This window comes from Chenopodium album, chromosome 17 (genome assembly GCF_948465745.1).
Source record: "Chenopodium album chromosome 17, dcCheAlbu1.1, whole genome shotgun sequence".
In the NCBI taxonomy this organism is placed as follows: domain Eukaryota; kingdom Viridiplantae; phylum Streptophyta; class Magnoliopsida; order Caryophyllales; family Amaranthaceae; genus Chenopodium; species Chenopodium album.
Window position 1 is genome coordinate 47,816,933 of NC_137850.1, and position 20,331 is coordinate 47,837,263.

A 20,331-nucleotide genomic window follows, 5' to 3' on the forward strand; every position below is an offset into this window, starting at 1 on the left:
CTTTAATTTTAGCCCTTCCACCTTCTATTTAAGCCTCTTTTTCTATTAAAGTTCCAAAATTTTAATTTCTTTAATCATGTTTCCGATTACATATTATACCCTATAATGACTTACTGATATTTCCTCACTTATCTCTCAATACAATTTTATATGAATAACCCGTGCATTATTGCACGGGCCAGAAGGCTAGTTTCTATAAATAACTTACTCCTTATTACTATACTTCGTAAATAGATATCATTATCGTTAAAAAAAAAAAAAAAAAAAAAAAAAAAAAAAAAAAAAAAGAAGACAAATTTAAAAATGAATTAAAACAAAATTATCCAAAATCCATAAAAAGAAAATAAAAAGGGAGTTTGGGTTAGAAACCCAGTCAACGAGGTAAAGAGGAAAGAGAATCACCGAGTTTATTCTGACCTCAAAAAGAAAGGTGTTTCTTGCCTCTCTTCTTCTTCTACTTCTTCATTTTTTCTTTCTCATTTTTTTTTTAAAAAAAAATTTTACAATTATTTTTACTCCTATTTACATCATCATCATCATCTTCATCTTCTTCTCACTATTTTCTCTCTCCTCCAAAATTTCCACTGTGCTGCTTCCTTCCTTTCTTCATTTTTCATGGCCTTTTTTTCTTCAATTTTCTCACAATCTGATGATATTATCATTTGATTCATACTTCAATTTCGTTTGATTTTTAGCTGAAAAAAAAAAGATAAATTTTAGTTGAAGCAGAAAAAAAATTGGAGAAAATTCGAGGAATATTAAAGGACAAAATTTGGAGGGAACGAAAATCGATAATGGGGGCAGCTGGTTCCAAATTGGAGAAAGCCCTCGGTGATCATTTCCCTGAAGGTGAAAGATATTTTGGCCTTGAGAATTTCGGCAACACTTGCTACTGCAACAGCGTTTTGCAGGTTTTTTTTTTCCCTTCAAAATTAGGGTTTTTATTCTTCATTTTATATGGATTTTTGTCTCAATTTATCTGGGTGAATTTAATTGAACTTTTTTTTTGGTTGTTGTTGAATTTTGTTATTGTATTGTGAGGATTGTTTGTTGCTGTTGCAATTTGCTTGATTTAATGATGTATAAGTGAGCTGATCTTGGTTATATGTAATTAATGGGGGATATAAATATTCACTTTTGTTTTTTTTTCTTTTTTTTTTGTAGTTTAATCTTTGGGTAAGTTGCATGCTAGAATGCTCTGAGCTTGATTTTCAGCTATAATTGTTGTAATTGATTAGATATTTGAATTGGTGAAAGTAGATTAGGAAGTGTAGAGGGGTGGGGACTCTAGGGAGTTGGGGGGTGGGGATTCCTCCTTGAGGTTGATAGAAAGGGAGGACCGGGTTTTGTTAGATAGACACGAATATGCGCTTCCGAATCCAATATTGGTTGAATGATTGGCTGATTTGTGGCTAATGTGAATATTGGTATTCTGGATTCTAGTATCAATCTGGGTTTACCGATTACATTTGCGTGGAAATTTGATATGGTGAAATTCAATTAACTTTGGATAGGGAGCTGGTGAACTATTTATATTAAGGGAGCTGATATGAAGGAGGGACATATCACTTGCATGGTGTATCCTCGAGGGTCTTTTTTGTTATTTTTTGAACACATATTTTAGGAGAGATTTGGGAAGAGGACTGTTGTGGAGGCTGAATAAGGTTTCTTTTTATCTCAGTTGTGATATGTGAAACTGTAGATGTGGGACAAACTTTTTCTAGAGAGGTCAAAATGGACTACATGTTCTTACTTCTTAGGGCGCTGGGACCATGACGATCTATCATGCATGTTTTTTCGGCAATTGAAACTTCAATTTCCAAGGCTTTGGAGTAAAAGATTAGTCTTACTGGATGCATTGCCCAATGTGCTGTATGTGCATTGCTCTGTAGTGGAGATATATGTAAAAATACTTTTTTGTTTGAGAGGTGGTTTTAAATGATTTGAGAGGATAGTCTTGTAAGTTTGGTCATTATGGTATCAGAATCTGAGAGCCTCCTAGGGATCTAATGGATGTAGTTGAAGGTATAATTCGTATAAAGCTGGATACGTATATTTATAAACATAACTTGTTGAAATTGCGCACTTTGTGATGGAGGAAAACGTCTCATTGAATTGAGGTGTAGCTGGTAACTTCTGTGCATTGGACTTGCTACATTTTTTTATCCTCACATACAACCTCAACTACAACAAATCAATTAGGATCCCAATATCCCATAGGGAGAGGGTCTGAGGAGGTTGTTATGTACATACCTTATCCCTAAGGCCCGAATTGTCCAAGATTTTAAAACTGTTACAAATGGTATTTCAGAAAGCCCTGCAAATTGCTACTTCACTTTCTGTCATATTTATAGAAAACCTTGTCAAAATTGGAAAGTGGGTATGCATGTGGTTCATATAAATCTATTTCAGCTATTTAGTAGATTGAAACATGTCCAGCATTCCCTTATTGCTTTGAGGTGTTGTTTACCTTTACACTGGTTAGCTGTTAGCTCTGTGGAAGTGAAAGGGTTCCTCTAAGAAGGATAGGCAAACCAACAATGGAGCTTTTCCAATGGGTATGTGAATATGGATTTGATGGATGTTAATGCTTGGTTGTGAAGTTTATAAATTAGGTGCTTATGGAATTGTATATTGTGGAGCGTAGCAGAACTTATTATAGAGATAACTTCAGTCATGACTCATGAGTATTTGACAGTTTTCGTTGATGATCTATTTGATGTTTGAGATTCAGATCTCTCTTTCTTCCTCGATCTGGTTCCATGTATTCAAGCTTATAATTTATGACAACTTATGTGATATTAGTGTCATATATTTCCTAACATATTAATAAAACCCGCAAATATCTTCAGTTCAAAGACTTGTAACTAGAAACCTTCTTTTTGGTTTTTTCTTGCTTATGGATTTTCTTTAGTTTGGGCAATGTTAGGGGTCTCATGCAGTCCGCTGATTAAAACACATTGATGATGTAGAAGATATACCGTTTTTAAACTGAAGAAAACCAGAGTAAAATATTTACCAAAAGACAACTTTCTTTTATGTGCCAACAATATTACACAGTTGTAATAAAGTCTTGATTTAATTCTCTCTCTCTCCTGTACCAGGCTCTCTATTTCTGTGTTCCATTTCGTGAGAAATTACTGGAGTACTATGAGAAGAACAAAAACCCTGTTGATCCAGAGGAAAATTTGCTCACATGTTTGGCAGATTTATTCACACAGGTACTGCACTTGATAATTCTCACAGTACACTGCTTAAGTGCTTATTGTACATGTGCATGATTTTTAATGTTGGAATGTCTACTGCAGTATTATTTTCCGTCTATCTTTTTCCTTCAGTTTTCTTTAATGATTGATACCGTAATTATTTGTTTCTGTTGCTTTTTTGAAATTAATGATTTTGAATGCTTTCTTTTTCTTTACATCACTTTAACACTTTGCGAGCTGTTGAGATAAAAGTAATATTGTGAAGAAAAATTCTTGTACAACATTTACATTTGGGCAGTGTTCTCCTCAACCATTTTGACTTATTTTATGACACCATGAGTTAAATTAAGTTTGGATAATTTCAGGTAAGGTCATATAAGATAAGTTCATATTTCTAACAAAATAAGTTCTAGTAAATTTAGACAAAATAAATTCAGATGCTTTCATATATATTAAAAGAATTAGGATCCTGCTTTCCATGATGCTTCCTTACTCAAGCAGGATTTTGATTTTAAAATATTCCATTCTGTATCTTGTAACTACTTGGACAAGCTATATTGCAGGCTGATTGTTGATTTATAAATTCAATTATTTTAAAGTTTTGTGATGGAGCTCAAGGAGGGGAGCTGGCTGAGAGTTTTGTGATGGAGAGTTGAGCATGGAGGAGCTATGGCATGCTTAAAAAAAAAAAGTTCTTATGTTTATTGCTTGAAATTTTACTTGGGAATTTTGAAGAAGTCACTGAGTTTGTAAGGGGAAGCTGGAGTTGGAACAGTCAAATTGTGGTATGTATGAAAGCGATTTGGATATGTTTGGACTCTGGTAGTCATTTACTCAATTGAATAAACCCTATACCCATCTCTAGAGATTGGATGGACATGTATATGGTTGTTAGAAATATAATGCTGAGCTCTGGACGGGGATACACCCTTTAGTAATGCTTAACTTGCAGTTTTCACAAGACCACTCGCTTTGCCAATCCTGTCAGTGAATATGTCTATTTGTCACATTTAAGGCTTATTTTGCAGAAAATTCATGGCTACTTTCTTGATATCAGTGCAAAGGGTGTTGTTCAAACTTTAAGATGCATTGAATTTCGATGGAGATTTCTTACTCGTTTCTGTTGTTATCTTTTTGAAGGAGGATGGTGTGATATTTGCATTTTTTAGTCTTATGATAAAAAATTGTAGTTTATATTGTAATCCCTCTGAATGATAATTTATAGTGGATGATCAAATGATCTAATTGATTTGAAAAAGGAATTATGTCAGACGGTGTCTCATCATTTTTTTTGGTTTATTTATGCAGATAAGCTCCCAGAAGAAGAAAACAGGTGTAATTGCTCCCAAACGTTTTGTACAGAGAGTAAGGAAAGAAAATGAACTTTTCCGTGGTTACATGCACCAGGTATGTTGCTTTGCGTCACAATTGATTTGCACGTATAATCAGCTATAACTCTAATCTTTACTGTAAAAGCCTCTTTTGGCTTGATTCTCTTGTGTTAGTATTAAGTAGTAATCATTGAAAGGTTTGTGTGATTTGTTTTATATGGCCTATGCTCTTTTCACATGAAAGGATGAGGTCCCTTATCTATCCTTTTGTTTCTCTAGAAGAGTTGGGTAACATTCAAAATTCTCTAAATGAATAGTGGACCAACCCCTTGTTTGAAGAAAATATTTTGTCATTATTGAAATTCATCACACTTACATACTTAAATGATTTTGTTCTTATACAGGATGCTCATGAATTTCTGAACTTTTTGTTAAATGAACTTGTCGATATACTGGAGAAAGAATCTTCTGCTACAAAGGATAGCTCAGAAAATTCATCGTCTGAAAAGGTTGCAAATGGACCAAGAAATGGCCTAGCCAATGGTGTACAGAAGGAACCTCTTGTTACCTGGGTTCATAAAAATTTTCAGGTCAGTCTTTGTGTAACTACTCAAGTTCTTTGCTGAGTTTTTCTCCTTTTCCTTTGTAGTCGAGCTTCATTACTTCATTTAAGTTTCCACTTGGGGATCTTTAGCATGGAATCAGATTAGAGTTCGCTTAGATTTGTGCCAGAATCACCCTAAGAATTCTGAAGTCTGGATGTGAGCACAGAAATCCCTAAACATGGTGAAAATCAAATACAGATTATGGAAAAAATGAATTACTTTCTAAAACGGGTCTCTGAAAAATTGTTGTTGAAAAGAAGCCCCAAGGTTGTGGATACACCTTTTACGTCATGAAATGCTTGGTGCATATACATGATTATCGAACTTGGGATTTGGGGGTATCACTGGTGGCTAGCTGTCCCTTACGACAGAAGACCCATTGCATTGCTACATTGCTTTTTTGGTTCGGGGGAACAAATGCTTCTTCCTTTAAGTAAAAAGATTCCTGCCATCTTTTGGAAACATCTCTGAAAAGTCTTTAGGCTATAGGTCTTTATGCACAATTTTGTACCTTGACATCCTCAGTCCCTGCCTCAACAAGACTTAAATTGGATGGTAGTGGTTTCTTATGTCTTTTGGTGAAGTCGTATAATCAATCAATCAAAACCTTATTCCCAAAAGTGGGATCGGCTAACGTGAACCAAATTTGGTGAAGTCGTACAATGTCCCTGGGAATTTGGAGTTGCTGCAAATTTGATTGTCATGCTCCTAGATGTTGATTTTTTTACTGCAGCAATATATTGCACTATAGCAAGCAATACTTATGCACACTATAATAGCTGTAAAATATTTCATGGTTATTGATTGTGAGACACAATTGCAGGGTATATTGACAAATGAAACGAAATGCCTGAGGTGTGAGACTGTCACAGCTAGAGATGAGACATTCTTTGATCTAAGCCTTGATATAGAACAGAACAGCTCCATTACTAGTTGCCTTAAGAACTTCAGCTCCACCGAAACTCTTAACGCTGAGGATAAATTTTTCTGTGACAAATGCTGTAGGTATGTTTCATCTACTCTTAATTTTGTGTTGTTTTCAGCAATTCTACCTTTGTCTGCTGTCCATGCCTTTGTACAAAGAAATTGAAAGCATTTCAAAGTATGGACCATTTCTCAGACATTCCTTTAATTTTTAGAAGTCCTGATTATCTTCATTTAGTGAAAAGCCTATTCTTGCATTATTATTATGCTTTCGTTGAAGTTTAGAACATCAAGAACCAAAGTGTTTGCCTCCTTAATTACATCACTTAATAAGGAGCTACCTCGTTTTACAGTTTGCAAGAAGCTCAGAAGAGAATGAAGATTAAAAAGCCACCTCACATTCTCGTGATTCACCTGAAGCGCTTCAAATACATTGAGAATCTTGGTAGGTACAAGAAGCTCTCTTATCGTGTTGTGTTTCCATTGGAGCTTAAATTAACCAACACAATGGAGGACGCAGACTCAGAGTACTCCTTATTTGCTGTGGTTGTACATGTGGGGACTGGGCCAAACCATGGTCACTATGTCAGCCTTGTGAAAAGCCACAACCATTGGTTGTTTTTCGATGATGAGAATGTTGATATAATTGATGAGTCTGCCGTTCAGACTTTCTTTGGATCAGCTCAAGAGTATTCTAGCAACTCAGAGCACGGATACATCTTGTTCTATGAAAGGCTTACAAGTGAAACAAGTTAACCAAAATTTTTGATTTCCGACTTCTTGTCTCTACTCCTGTCATGTGTAATGTGTGAAAATGAGCTCCAAAACCCCAGAATGTTCTATTGTACAGAGGATGAATTATCGTTTTTTCTTATACATTCTCTCTGGTTTCCTAAGGGAACGACAATAAATTGATTGTAAATGACAGTTTGGAGAAAGATGTAAACTAACGCATGAGCTGCCGATAATTGCAAATCGGATAATACACTTCAGCTCATGATCTTTGGACTTGCTCTGCCTTTTGACCAGCTGGGCTATATCAATATTCATTAGCTTATTAATCCTTTCAAGTCCAATATTTTTTTGCTATCTGTTTGCAATTGAAAATGCAGTTGGTCCTTGGATAATCTTAATACATTATTGGATTTTTTGTAAAAGAAAACCATAAATAATTCTTTAATGTTTTACTATTATTTCTATCATTACTGTTATTAATCTTATTATATTGTAGTTGCCTGTTATTGTTAATGTTACTTTTATCACCATATTTGAGGAGATTAATGTTGTTTTTTAAGGAACATGGCTAATTTTTTTTGGAGCTGAACCTATGATAAGGATACATAGAAGTCCAAATTCGAAAACATGTCCAAGCTTTTACTTCTATAAGCATTTCTAATACTACATCTGTTTCTCATTATTTGCAACAATGGAGTATTATTTGTAAGACAGAAAAATTCCTTTGTTACAAGTAATAAAAATTGTTGATTACATAAATCATTCTTTCATAGAACAAGTACAAGACAGGAGAATATTACATTTTATCAAAGTTATACTCGGTACACGTTTAGTTACCTTCTAACTTGTTAGAAAGAAGCTTCGTGGCGGTAAGAGCCTGAATTAGCATATACCATGTATATAGTTTTATAGTATGTAGGATTAACCAAAAGAACCCCTCTAATTAGACTTTTAGATACATTTATAACAAAAACACCCATTCCCGATGATTGAATTTTTTTTTTCCCTGCAAACTTTAAATTGATAAGCTCAGTCAAACAGACCACAGATGTAACATGTCAAATCATTTTTTTTTTCCATACAAGTACTAAAACTTCTTAGATTGGCATGCACGCATAGAGTAGATTTTAAAGAACCATTAGCTACAGAATCATACGCACATATCTAACAATCTCAGACGGGTTTCTACATCTAACCTGTTGTGTCAAACTTAACCATGCCTTCCTTCTACGCATCAGTCTTCTAAAGGATCTCCTTCCTAATTAATGCTATATATAAGTATTTACAAGAGAATATTAACTTCCGTCCAATCATGATGGTGCAGACAATTCACTTTATGTACAAATTGTACAAATTGCACAAATTAGAATGAAAATAGAAAATCAAATCACTCAAATGCTATAGCCATGAAGTTGTCATCATCTAGTAAGCTTTCGACATCAATCATGTCATCTTCACCTTCAGCTGGTGCAATATCTGTGCTGTTTAGGGTGCTGTCTTGTACCTGACTCTGCAAGGAAGCGAAAAAACAATGTCAGGTAAAGAGATAACAGTTAAAGCGCTTATGAAGAGATAAGGGGGCAATTCAATGACACAAGACACCTAGCAATTCACAAACTACAATAGTCAAGTAGCATCTACAACAAAAACAACTAAGCGCCTATGCAATTTGAACCTTCATCTTCCAAGACAATGTGGCAGAAAAGGTATGATAAATCACATATGGCCCAGGCTGTCTTAAATAATTTTCGCATCTCCAAATTTCACCTTGTGAAAGGATTTTATAAGAAAGACACAAGTGAAAGACACCAGCCAGACTTTCTAAAGGTTACACTTGCGCATAAAATTCTCCATCGTCTTCCACCTGTTACTCACTCAACAGCATAGACACAATAATGAAAGTTGTATTCCAACCATCCCAATATAATGGGCCACACATCTCTAAAGGCTCTATCTGCCAACCACACTTTTTTTTTTTTTTTTTTTTTTTTTTTTTTTTTTGGGGTGGGGGGGGGGGGGTGGGGGAGCCAGGTTAGGCACTAGGCAGCAACAAAAAAACAAAACTAGAGCAGGTACAGCGAAAGTGGGGGGGGGGGGGGGGGGGGGGGGGAGGGGGGGAGGCAGGTTAGGCACTAGGCAGCAACAAAAAAACAAAACTAGAGCAGGTACAGCGAAAGTACAACTACTTGCAAGGTCTTGTAACAGAAATATGCACGCCCAAGTACATGACGTTGACTCAATTATGCTTTGGCAATCAAGAACCACAAGATTATCCATTTAAACATTATGAATACCTGATTCTTTTGAAAACCTTCTACAGCAGTCAGAAGCCTTCGATACTGTGCTCTTGCATCAGGATATTGAACCATAGACTTCACCCGGACAAGGGCTTTTTGCAACCGTTCTTCAGTTTGTTTCCTTCCTTCTTTCAGATAATCATAATCATCTTCTTCAGAAGGCGGCTTCTGTACAACTGGTGGAGCATCTGTGCTGGATGCTGCTTTATTAAGGGCATCAGAACGAAACCCGCGCAATCCAGTCCCTTTTCGTCTCCACCGCAGAATCGCTTTCTCTAGTATTCCCACAGACCAGACAACTGGTTTGTATCGTTTCCTCGCCTGGTGACCTCTCACATGGGCCTTAAATAAAGCACAATATTAGATACTACCTCCATCACTTTGTTTTATTTGAAAAGGAAATTCATCATTTTACATTTCACAAGGATAGTAAACTGTAGATCAGAATACTGGAGTTGCAATCAAATAACGTCCCAGAGCTGAATATCACATCAAAATGCATGCATCAATGGGTTACTAAGTTAAACTCCACATCATTACAAATCACACCCAAAATGTTGACAATGACAATCTTTAAAAAAAATAATGAACAGAAATGCTCTAGAATATAAGAGAAAACAATAGGTTCAAGTACCTGGATTCTAACAACTCTTTCGCGAATAGTCAAAAATTCTTTCCTCTTTTTCCAACCACGAAATTTTTTCTGTATGTGTGTTGCAGCTGAATGGGCTTTCTCATCAGGATGCCCAGGCCTCTTAATTTTGGATGATACAAGTGAGAGAAACTGTTCATCAGTCAACAAAGACTCATCGTCACCAGCACCCTTACTGATATGCTTCCTTTGGAATGACTGCATCCTGAAAACTTGATGGATACGACCAGCAGCTTGAGTGGCATTACGAACAGCAGCCAAGGAATCCTTTAAAGACAAATCTGACCCATCACCTTCATCACCAGGAGTAGCCACCTTCTCTCTCATTGTTTGTACAGCATTGTTCATAGAGTTTTCAACCGGACTATCCTTCTTTCGATCGGTCATTGTAAGGGCCTCAAGGTGATCAGTCAAGGAATGTTCTGCAAGAAAACCAGATATTCCTTTGTATCCATTAGCTGAAGCCAAGTCCGCAGCAGTCCTACCCAAAGGAAATTCTGGTGAAGGATCTGTTACTAATCCCGATCCAGCTTCCAGTGCAACAAGAAAAGCAACAGTCTTCTCTCTAGAGTAATAACATAGACAATGGAACAACATAATATAAGACAATATAAGGCCGCGCAGTCACTATCAGGTTAATTGAAGAAACTTACCACGAATGAAACTATTAAAGAGAAAAGGAGCTTATATAACATATTTCAGCATATTAAAAGCTTTACCTTCCGTAGCATGCAGCCCAGTGGAGAGCCGTCCATCCATTTATGTCCCGGAAATTCAAACTAACACCAGCAGCTAAAGTAGGGGGGATAATCCAATCGAAACCAAGTGCTGCAGCTAGATGCAACAACCCTTGTCCCTCTTCATCAAGTGTATTTGGTCCTTTTCCATCTTCATTACTAACCTTGTCAAACAGCCAAGAGACCACTTTTTCCTTCAAATGTTGTTCAACCCCCAAGACGAGTTCATCTTCCATTAATAGAAATATTTTTCTAAAAATTCGCTCTTTCTTTCTAATACTTTCAGAAGTATAATCAAAATTCCCGGGAGAATTTGTAGATAGTAGCTTCTGAAGTCGGAGCCAAAGCTGATTTTCTGTCATGCTGCTAACCATGTTTTTGTCTTTTTTACCCTGAACAAGATATTCAAATTCTCGCACTTGACTACAAGCAAACCTGTTAGAACATGATACATAGAAAGGGACTCGTCCAACACTATGCACTGGTGCATAACAACAGAGAACACCATTGCCGAGAACTTCAGCAGGCACCTCCACTTCCCCAAACATGCAAGACCAATTATACTTGAACACCTCTGAGGGACTGACCATAAATTTTCCAGTGATCACAACCTATCATTTGATGTAAACAAAAAGTTAATGACAGATAAACAACTATGGTTCTATCTTAAACATGCAATTTAAAATCTTTATAATGTGAATAATGCAAGTCTCAAATGTTGCTTTTAAAAAAAATCACCTTTGTTTCACTGTCTGTTGAAGCACAACTTGGTGAGAAGTCTTGAATGTCAAAGAGCTGATCTTGGCCAATTGAGGGACTCATTGAGTAGTCCTCTAGTTGTATTGAAGGATCATCAACAGAAGCAGCAGTTTCAATGTTTTGCCATGACAGATTTGAAGTCGACTTCAAATCCAAGTCATCTACTTCAGCTAATTCCTTGGTCATCCATTTATTGAAACTATCAACTTTTTGCAGGCCCTCCTCTGCCCTAATAGATCCCAGCAATGGCTGCTTAGCAGTAGCAGTAATGTTTGTATTGTCTTCATATTCAGTGAAAGAAAGTTCTAATGGGTTGTTACTCTGACAAACAGGAAAGATGTGCATATTAGGACGCATATATATATATTCTCCAGAAATATACAAGTCTACTAAGAAATGAGAACTAAGCAATAAAAGTCCTGTGAACTGAATGCCCACGCATAAATGTGTACCAAAAAAATTTCGATTCAATTATAACAAATCCAACATTATAATTACCAATAGTTATTCAGAATTGTAGGGATCCCGATAATGTTCTGAATTATTCAAACAATAACATTTATCATTTTGAACAAAGAGTTGAGGTAATTGTTTGAGTTATATAATCGTTGAAGAATTTTGTTGCGTGAAAATAGAGCTTCCTCACTTTCCATTCCCATTTCTGTGCAACAAAGGTTACTAAGTATAAGATTACCTGCAAGTATGGCACTAAAGAAGCTCCTGGCGCACCATTGACACCAAAGCCAGCATCCAGAAGCTGGCTGAAACTCTCATTGTAACCATCAGTGCTTCCAACAAGCGGAGCACCAGAAAGTAACGGATTAGGTTGTAAATTTTCCGGACCTCTAATACACTGCTGAAAAACTTCTTCCCAGCTCCCCAAGTCAAGTGTTTTTAATTGATTATAATCATTAGTTCCAGCTCCTCGTTGAGCAAGAGAAGTGTAATCCAATCCAGGACCAGGAAGTTGGCTCCCTTTATAGTTGTCTGGTAACAATACAGGGAAATGAAGGTCAAACAGCTTTAAGAGAAATCAACAATGCAGCTACCCAAGTAAACACATCAAATGCTAAAACATACCAGGGTATGTAGGAATAAAGTTGGAGTTCATAAGGGAACCCGGCTTGTTATTTTCAAAAGTGTCTTCCATGTTTTGGAAGTTAACAGGTGATGGGTACTTTGACATTGCTTGGTGATTATCCTCTGTTCCAACATAACCCAAGAATGACACATAATAAATTAAAATAAAATAGAAAATAAAATAAAATTAAGAATAAAAAAGAAACCAAGCTCCAACTGCGGTAAGTCTTTAGAGCTAGAGTGATCACAAGCAAGGGAAAGAGAACTACCAGATTCAATATCTTCATAAGAAGAGGTCAAAGAACTAACTGCACTTGGGGATCCAGTATTTCCAGTAAAAGCTTCATTATAACTGTTTGAAACACTACTAGACACAGAGTTGCTAATCTGGGAACCAGAAATCACTGGTTCTGTATCTCTAATGCTGCTCCTGTTACCCTGTTTTAATGAGTAAAAATAGAAGAAAATGATTGGAAAATATGACTAGAAACAAACAATAAATTTCAAAGAAGTATGTCCATATTATTGCTCAATTCACAATTTTCATTTAAACAGCAAAGAGTGATAGATAGATATAGGATATATTCATCCATATTCTGGAATATCATTACCTTAAAATATTTCCAAGAACGATTAACATCCCAATTCATTAGTAGAAAAAGACTACATCTATTTTAAAATGAAAATTCCAGATGTTGTAGTTTAGAGAAATATACCGAAAAAAAAGGAAGGGGCAAAGAGAATGTCCATGAATATTATCTTCAAAAGAGATGTTACGAATTTCCCAAATCCTTTTCTTGGAAGAAAAATATATACTACCTCCGTTTCACAATAGATGCAACATTTTAACTTTTTGTCTTTTCAACACACCACTAGGACTATCTATTTTTTTTATATACAATAATTTATTAAAAAAAAAATTAAAAATTATTTTTACAAATATACATGGAGGTCAATCCACCAATACTATAATTTTTCTATCATCTGTAAAAGCTCTCTGACTTGAATTTAACAAATAAACAGCTCCTTAACTTCTCTCTAATAGTCCTATACCTAGCAGAGGAAGTCAAACATCCAAAGCATCCTATATAAGCATAAAAATAGATAATGACAAGGCTATAGAGGGTGATCACGATCCATTAAATCCTAAAACAAATTAATTAGGTTAACCTGATACAATCTGGTGAACAAAACGATCAATGCCAAGATGGACTCAAGTAGGAAAAAAAGAAAAAAGGAAAAGTACTTTCACTTCTTTGAGTGTGTTGCCTCTTCTTACAAGGGGGAAAAAATTACAGCATGTACACAAGAAAAACACTGTAAATTGGTTTAGGCGGAAACTTTACAATAGATACGAGAGCCAAATAGCACCTCATAAGAAAAGCTAAATAATTACTTCCTCCGTTCTATTAATATTAGCAAACAGTAAATCTGAAACAAACATACCTTAACCTCCAAGTAATGCACAAAAACAATATGCATGTACTCCCTGCAACATTCACGAGGAATAGTAAGAAAGACAAAGTTTTCCCAAACTTAAATGCACTATACCTCACAGTACTACAGCAAAATCATAAAAAAAGAAAAAAAAATGCTGTGAAAAAAGTAATTTTAATTGATAATACATACTCTTCAAGCAACCAATAGCTGCGCCTCTGAAAACATTCATTATCTTCACCATGGGCATAGTAGCAATGCAGCACATCAACACTTCCAACCTATGAGTGCTTCAAGCATGAGATGTAGTAGAAACATATCTAATACATATTCCTAATATTTGTAAAATTGTAACTCCTATCCCAAAACAAAATTTCCCTTCACATTTAGCATGGAGGCTAGGGTTTTTTTTTTTAATTTTTGTTTGAAGGAGCATGGAGGCTAGTTGTGCCAATAAGCCAATGTTAATAAAATAATATTCTCTAACGTTGCCCCTAAAAGAACACTTTAGCTTGAGGTTGGATTATAAAGATAAAGCCTCTAAGCCATAATCTGAATTTTGACTACTTTCTTCTTCTTATTTTCTTTCATAGCACTTTTTTTATTTTTTCCTTCTCACTGGAAAAAGTGTTTTGTGTTACTTAACACAGTTAAATGACCCCAGGAACATACAATACGTGAGAAAAAAGTGAAAAAAATTATTTATTGTCCACCCTACCTTTAGCTTCTCATGAGCTTCCTTCACTGTCTTTCCATCCTTTTTCTTCCGCCAGTTATGGCCATCCTTTCTAAAGTATCTCAAAATCTTTCGATCAAAAAGAAAGAGAGAGCCGCCTAAGGAAAAAAAAAATGTGCACACCAAGAATTATAACCCTCATGTTTGGTTATCAGTTCATAATAGAATTCAACTTTGTTAAGAGGATTCCTGAGTACAAAGTATTATCTTAAAAAAAAGGAGGGTAAACAGAAGTAAAGTGGCAAATAATTGAGAAACGGATTATTCAATTTCTCCTGATAAACAGATCAAATTTGAGAATGACTAAACAATAATAAACAGGTCTCCGTAATACAAAAAGGCATGGTGTTTGGAGCACTAACTGGATATAGCCTTTCTATATGGCTGCTTAAGACAGCAATGCTGATCTAACAAGTTACAACCACCTTAATTAGGACCCTTCTCCACTCATCTTCTGCTGCATTTTGTCCACCTCAAACCCTGTTGTTCAACACAAACACTCTTCTATCCAATCCTGATCCTAAACACTAATGTCTGTCAGTGTGTTTACATGTGTCGTGTAGTGAGTTCCCTAGAATGTTAAGTGTATATTACACGGAAAATATGAAACCTTGTGGACCAAGGAGGCATGAACATCAACAGCATTTCACGCAGAATGTAATTTAATTTTTCCTGAATTACACTCTTGTCTCCACACTTAACTCCCTCGCATAAACATCAATAGCATTTCATGCAGCATGCAATTCAATTCATCCTGAATTACACACTGAACTCTCTCTAGTCACCCCCCCCCCCCCCCCCGCGATCCCAGTCACCAGTCCAACAACCTACCCACCACCCAAATGGATTTCATAGCTCACAGAATTCTCTCCAACAGCATAAAACATGCTGTAACTGAGACTCTGAGAGAGAAATTTTCAAATTGAAAATCCGATAAACAAACTGAAATGCCCCCCACCCACAAACACCACAAACAAATTAAGATAAATTTGAAAGAAAGTAAAATATATAGAAGTAATTAACAAAATGTTAATAGTTGTAAATAGCGGTATAAAAAATATATTAAGTAAAAGTTGGCAATGGGTGGAAGTGTGGAACACTCGGCCAGTGCCTAGAGAAACACTGTTCAAATCATTCTACATTTAATTTCCTTTTACTTTTGGTCATGTGTAAAGTACAACAGGAGCCAACAGAAATATCCTCAGGGATACTATTCCTCTTTCCTGATTGATGCCCCATCCATGCACACCCCAAAACCTCAAGTTCTAGATCCGCTTTGAATTGGAATTTTACTTGGTCAACAAGAACTTGCTGCATTCATACTAAGCACTAAACAGACTAAGGGCCCTTTTTTTGGCACCAATATAAGAATTCTTCACCAAAAATATTTGTCTTGTTAGTATTTTTTTGGACAAAATCAAGATACATAACTCGTAACCTACAGTAAGACCATCTTGCGCTATACATAACTGCATAAATGCCTGTGTACCTTAACTAACATATACGGAGTATTAGTTAAAACGTCAATATGCAACAAGCAGTAAGCAAAGGTTACACAAATCTTACTCGAGGGCCGGGTCGGAGGTTCTGAAGATATTTGAAATTTTTGATAATTCCTAAGAATTTCACAGATTTCAGCTGGTCGCAACCATCTATGTTGAGCTTCTAACTGTAATTGTTGAATGTCTGCAAATTATGAGTTACCAGTCAGTAGCAAGACAGCAAGCTTAAAGATTTCATCCTAAAAAAATACCAAATTAATTCATTTTAAAGCCCAAGATTACACCTAAAAACAAACATAAAATAAAAAATAAATAAAAATAAAAATAAAAAATTCATAGCAAAACCCTAAAAAATTGGATTGATTAGCTTAATTAAAACTCACTAATTCACGTATCAACTAAAGCAAAATTATTCAAAACAATATCAAGAAATTCACTGAATGAACAAAATCACAATAAAAACCGATTTTAATTTCAAGCGACTCGGTCAAAATTAGAGCACCGTCAACAAGATAATCATTGAACACCGTCAATCACACAATCATTGAACCTAAAAAACAACATGCAAGATAACACAATGAAGAATGAACTCATAAATCATCACAACAACCACAAAATCAAATTCATCACCAAAAATTCACAACAATCAACTGAAAAATTATTATAAAAATAAAAAATAAATAAATAAATAAAAAAATAAATCATCAACTAAACACATGAAAATTACCGGCTATAATAAACCTCAAATTAAACTAAAAAAAAAAACACGAAAAAACCCCAAAAAAATCAGAAAAAATCAAGAAAATAAAAAAGAATGATAAAAAATGAGTTCACACCAAGACGAATTCCAGGAGCAATAGATCCTCTATCCGCCATAGAAATCGAAAAGAGGAGAGAGAAAGAAGGTTCGATCTTCCGGCAAAAGTTGGATTGAAGGAGTGAAGCAGAGAAGAATGTTGGTAGGTTTAAGGAGGAGAGAGAAAGAAGACGATCCGAAAACGTAAGCTGGACAAATGTGAAAAAGGGGTATTTCTGGGTTACTACAGTTCTTCTATATTAGAGGAGAGAGAAAAAAGAGGGAAAAAAAGAGGAAGGTGAAATGGCAAGACTTTTATATTTATAGTAGGAGAGAGAAATGTTGAGGTGTTTACTTTGCTTTTTGCACGTGACCTCATTTTGGAGGATTAGATTATGTGTTTTTTTCATAGTACGCGATTTTTTGCTTGCTGTATTCCACTTTTTTTGACGGTGGCTAAAGGGTAATTGAGATTGGTTAAATTGAGGTAAATATGGTTAGAAAAATTGGGCTAATTTTAGGTCTGGGGAACGGGGATGGATTGGAATAGGTTTATGGTAATTGTCATGTCATGTGGGGTTGTTTGTGAGTCATTTGGTTAGATAATTTGGTAATGGCATTTTATTTTTGTTTCAAGATGAAACAAATACTCTGTATTTTATACTAGTATAAATTTGAAAATAGCGTAAAAAGTAATTTTGATTGTGATCAAGATTGTCAAAGAGGAATTGTAACTTTGTAAGGTGGTACAATTTGGGATGTCAGTGGGGCAGGAATGGTTTCCGATTTGGTGGTTGGTGGCCTAATAGGTAGGGGATAGGGATATAAATCATAATCGTCATGGGTGATGGGTCTATGTGACTTTCAGGTTGTACCTGCCCCACTCATACCCGCCTCGCCCCACCCGCCCACTTTTGAATTGCCCCATATCCACATTCATATATATTAAAATACCATTTTATATATATTATTTAAAAAAAAAGTAAAAAAAGTAGGAAATATAATAATTTGTAATAGACTTGTATAATAAAAAAAAAAATGTGTAAAATTAACAACGATTTTTTAAAAATTGTAATCTACATTATGTAGTATTGTTGTATTTGGGAGACGGGGATTCGGCGGGTTTTGGGTGGGGATTGGTTTTAAAATTGTACCCACTATGGCATGAATGGTGATGGAATAAGGACTCGTCGCAGGGAAGGGGATTATAATGTTGGACGGGAATGATGATGAGGAAAAGCTGACATATGCCCCGTCATACCCCATTAACATCCATATGTCCAATTGCACAAAGCTCAACATTAAAAAGGGCCACTTTTTTTTTTAATAAAATGAATAAGTTTTATGTCTTCACTTTTGTTGTATCAAATGACATTAAATAGCAAATTGTGATATACTTCAATACTTTGGGCATGTTCTAATTTACTAAACTAAGCTGAATTGAACCGAACTGAACTAAGGGCTTGTTCACATTTAATGAACTGAACTGATTGGAGCTGAAATGAATTGAATTGAATAGAGCTGAAATGAATATTTTATGAGAGAAGGAAATTAGGAGCTGAATTGAACTAAACTGATTGGAGTTGAGCTGAACTGAACTAAAATTAAGCTGAAGTGAACATGTCCTAAGCTGAAATGACTTATATATGACAGAAGGAAATTAGGAATTAAACTGAAATAACCCTGAAAAGATCATTTCCTTCGTATGTATCCTTGAAGTGGAAACAATATGACTATCACGACTACATTACGTGATTTTACTGATTGATAGCTTTCTACCTCATTATCTCATTCACATAACTTTAATTTTCACCCCTTCCCCTGTTTACACTTCTCATTTTTACCATCTTTTCCCCTTTTATGTATTGATATAATATTGTGCATTGGACGAGTCAAATAACTAATTGTCTATAATATCGAAATTATTTTTTATTTTTTTAAAAAAAGTTTAAATGTCACATGACTTGACAACTTGAAAGTATACTATAATAGTCTATAGTCTTTAGACGAAAGTTTTATAAAGCTACAAATAGTGCAAGTCTTCAAAATCCAATTAATAAGTGGACAATTCACAACACCACAAAAATCTCAAATCTACTCACAAACATAAATTCTAATAATTTAACCAAGTCAAAATAACACATAATTCTAATATTGTGGGTCATTTTTCCATGTATTTGAATTATGCAAACGAGTTTAACCATCAACACTGCATAAATATTACTCATACGGTCATACCATGAGTCCATGACCAACTCACCCTCAACACTAAACTATTGAGTCAAATAAAAAATTTGTTCAATAAAATATTCATTAGTCTAAATTGCTCGTAGTCATGTAATAAAATATAATTACCTCACTATGAAATATGTTTGTTATCATTTAAATTTTTAGATAATGTACTATACAAATAATAAGAAAATGACTTCTAAGATCACAAGGAGTCAATCTAAGACAACCAATCCTATAGTGAAGGGATTATGATTGCAATTAGATCTTGAACAGTCTTCATAGCTAGTGACCTAGTGTAGCCATTAGTAAATCAAATTAAATTATTACAGGTTGTTGAGCAACTCCAATGGACCATATGATTGGGCCTAAACTTTTTCTTAATGGGCTTTCTCAGCCTGGCCTGCTTCTATTATCCTCTTTTATTTTTATTTATTTATTTTTTTTTTAAAAAAAATTTCTTATTTTTATGCCTCATCTATTTATTTGTCTATACGAGCTTTTCACCATATACCCATGAGTTTTTTGTTTATTCACCATATACCCAATAAAGTTTTTAAAATTCATTATATAGCCCCGAGTTTTCACAAAAATGCACCATGTATCCTTGATTACTAATGATTTTTATATTTGTCACTCATTAGGGTTAATTATGACCCGAAACACCCTAAATGCATTCCCCTACCTCCGAAATCACCAACATTTTATTTCCCCATCCCCAAACCAACCCAAATTTCTTTTTCTCATCCTCAAAATCAATAATACGGATATGGTTACGGAGATTTGGAGTGGTTTCAGGGATTAGACAAAGGAAAAAAGTGGTTTCGAGGATGGGAGAAGAGATTTAAGGTGATTTCGATGTATAATTAATCAAATTTCACTTAATTTGTTGTCATTAGGGGTATATGATGAATTATTATAATAAATCAGGAGTATATGGTGAATTTGAAAATTTTCATAAATATATGGTGAATAAACAAAAAATTCAGGAGGTTATCTATAATTACTTTTCGGGAGAAAGCACGGAATTTTTAAAAAGATGACACGTGGTCCCCATAAAATAGCAAAGTAAAAAAAGACCGATAATTTGCCGAATTCCAGTATGCTTGGAGCAAAAGAAAGGGGCAAAAAATCCGTTAATTCCTTTATTATCAAGGGTACTTCCGTCTTTTCGATACGGCGGCTTCTCACACAAACTGCCACACTGGCACACTCTGTTATTCCATTAAAATTTTTAATTCCCAGTATACCCTTGACCCTTATAAAAACCCCCAAATTCCTGCATTTTTCTTCCAAATGAAAACC

At 35.0% G+C, this 20,331-nt stretch overlaps 2 protein-coding genes across 2 annotated transcripts; one reads left to right on the plus strand and one right to left on the minus strand.

Moving 5' to 3' along the window:
• The first annotated feature begins 517 nt into the window (after positions 1-517).
• On the plus strand, positions 518-7,292 carry LOC145590002 (ubiquitin carboxyl-terminal hydrolase 4-like). Its single transcript, XM_081646731.1, has 6 exons — positions 518-911; positions 3,105-3,221; positions 4,515-4,613; positions 4,942-5,127; positions 5,966-6,147; positions 6,420-7,292. The coding sequence occupies exons 1-6, from the start codon at positions 795-797 to the stop codon at positions 6,820-6,822; spliced, it is 1,104 nt and encodes a 367-aa protein (XP_081502857.1). The 5' UTR covers positions 518-794; the 3' UTR covers positions 6,823-7,292.
• A 590-nt stretch (positions 7,293-7,882) lies between these two features.
• Positions 7,883-17,081, minus strand: LOC145590001 (calmodulin-binding transcription activator 2-like). The gene is made up of 13 exons (XM_081646730.1): positions 16,838-17,081; positions 16,066-16,185; positions 14,482-14,597; positions 13,956-14,044; positions 13,773-13,815; positions 12,596-12,764; positions 12,327-12,449; positions 11,941-12,233; positions 11,226-11,567; positions 10,470-11,098; positions 9,733-10,315; positions 9,096-9,440; positions 7,883-8,311 (listed from the first exon to the last, which is right to left on the minus strand). The coding sequence occupies exons 1-13, from the start codon at positions 16,875-16,877 to the stop codon at positions 8,189-8,191; spliced, it is 3,015 nt and encodes a 1,004-aa protein (XP_081502856.1). The 5' UTR covers positions 16,878-17,081; the 3' UTR covers positions 7,883-8,188.
• Between the last annotated feature and the right edge of the window lie 3,250 nt (positions 17,082-20,331).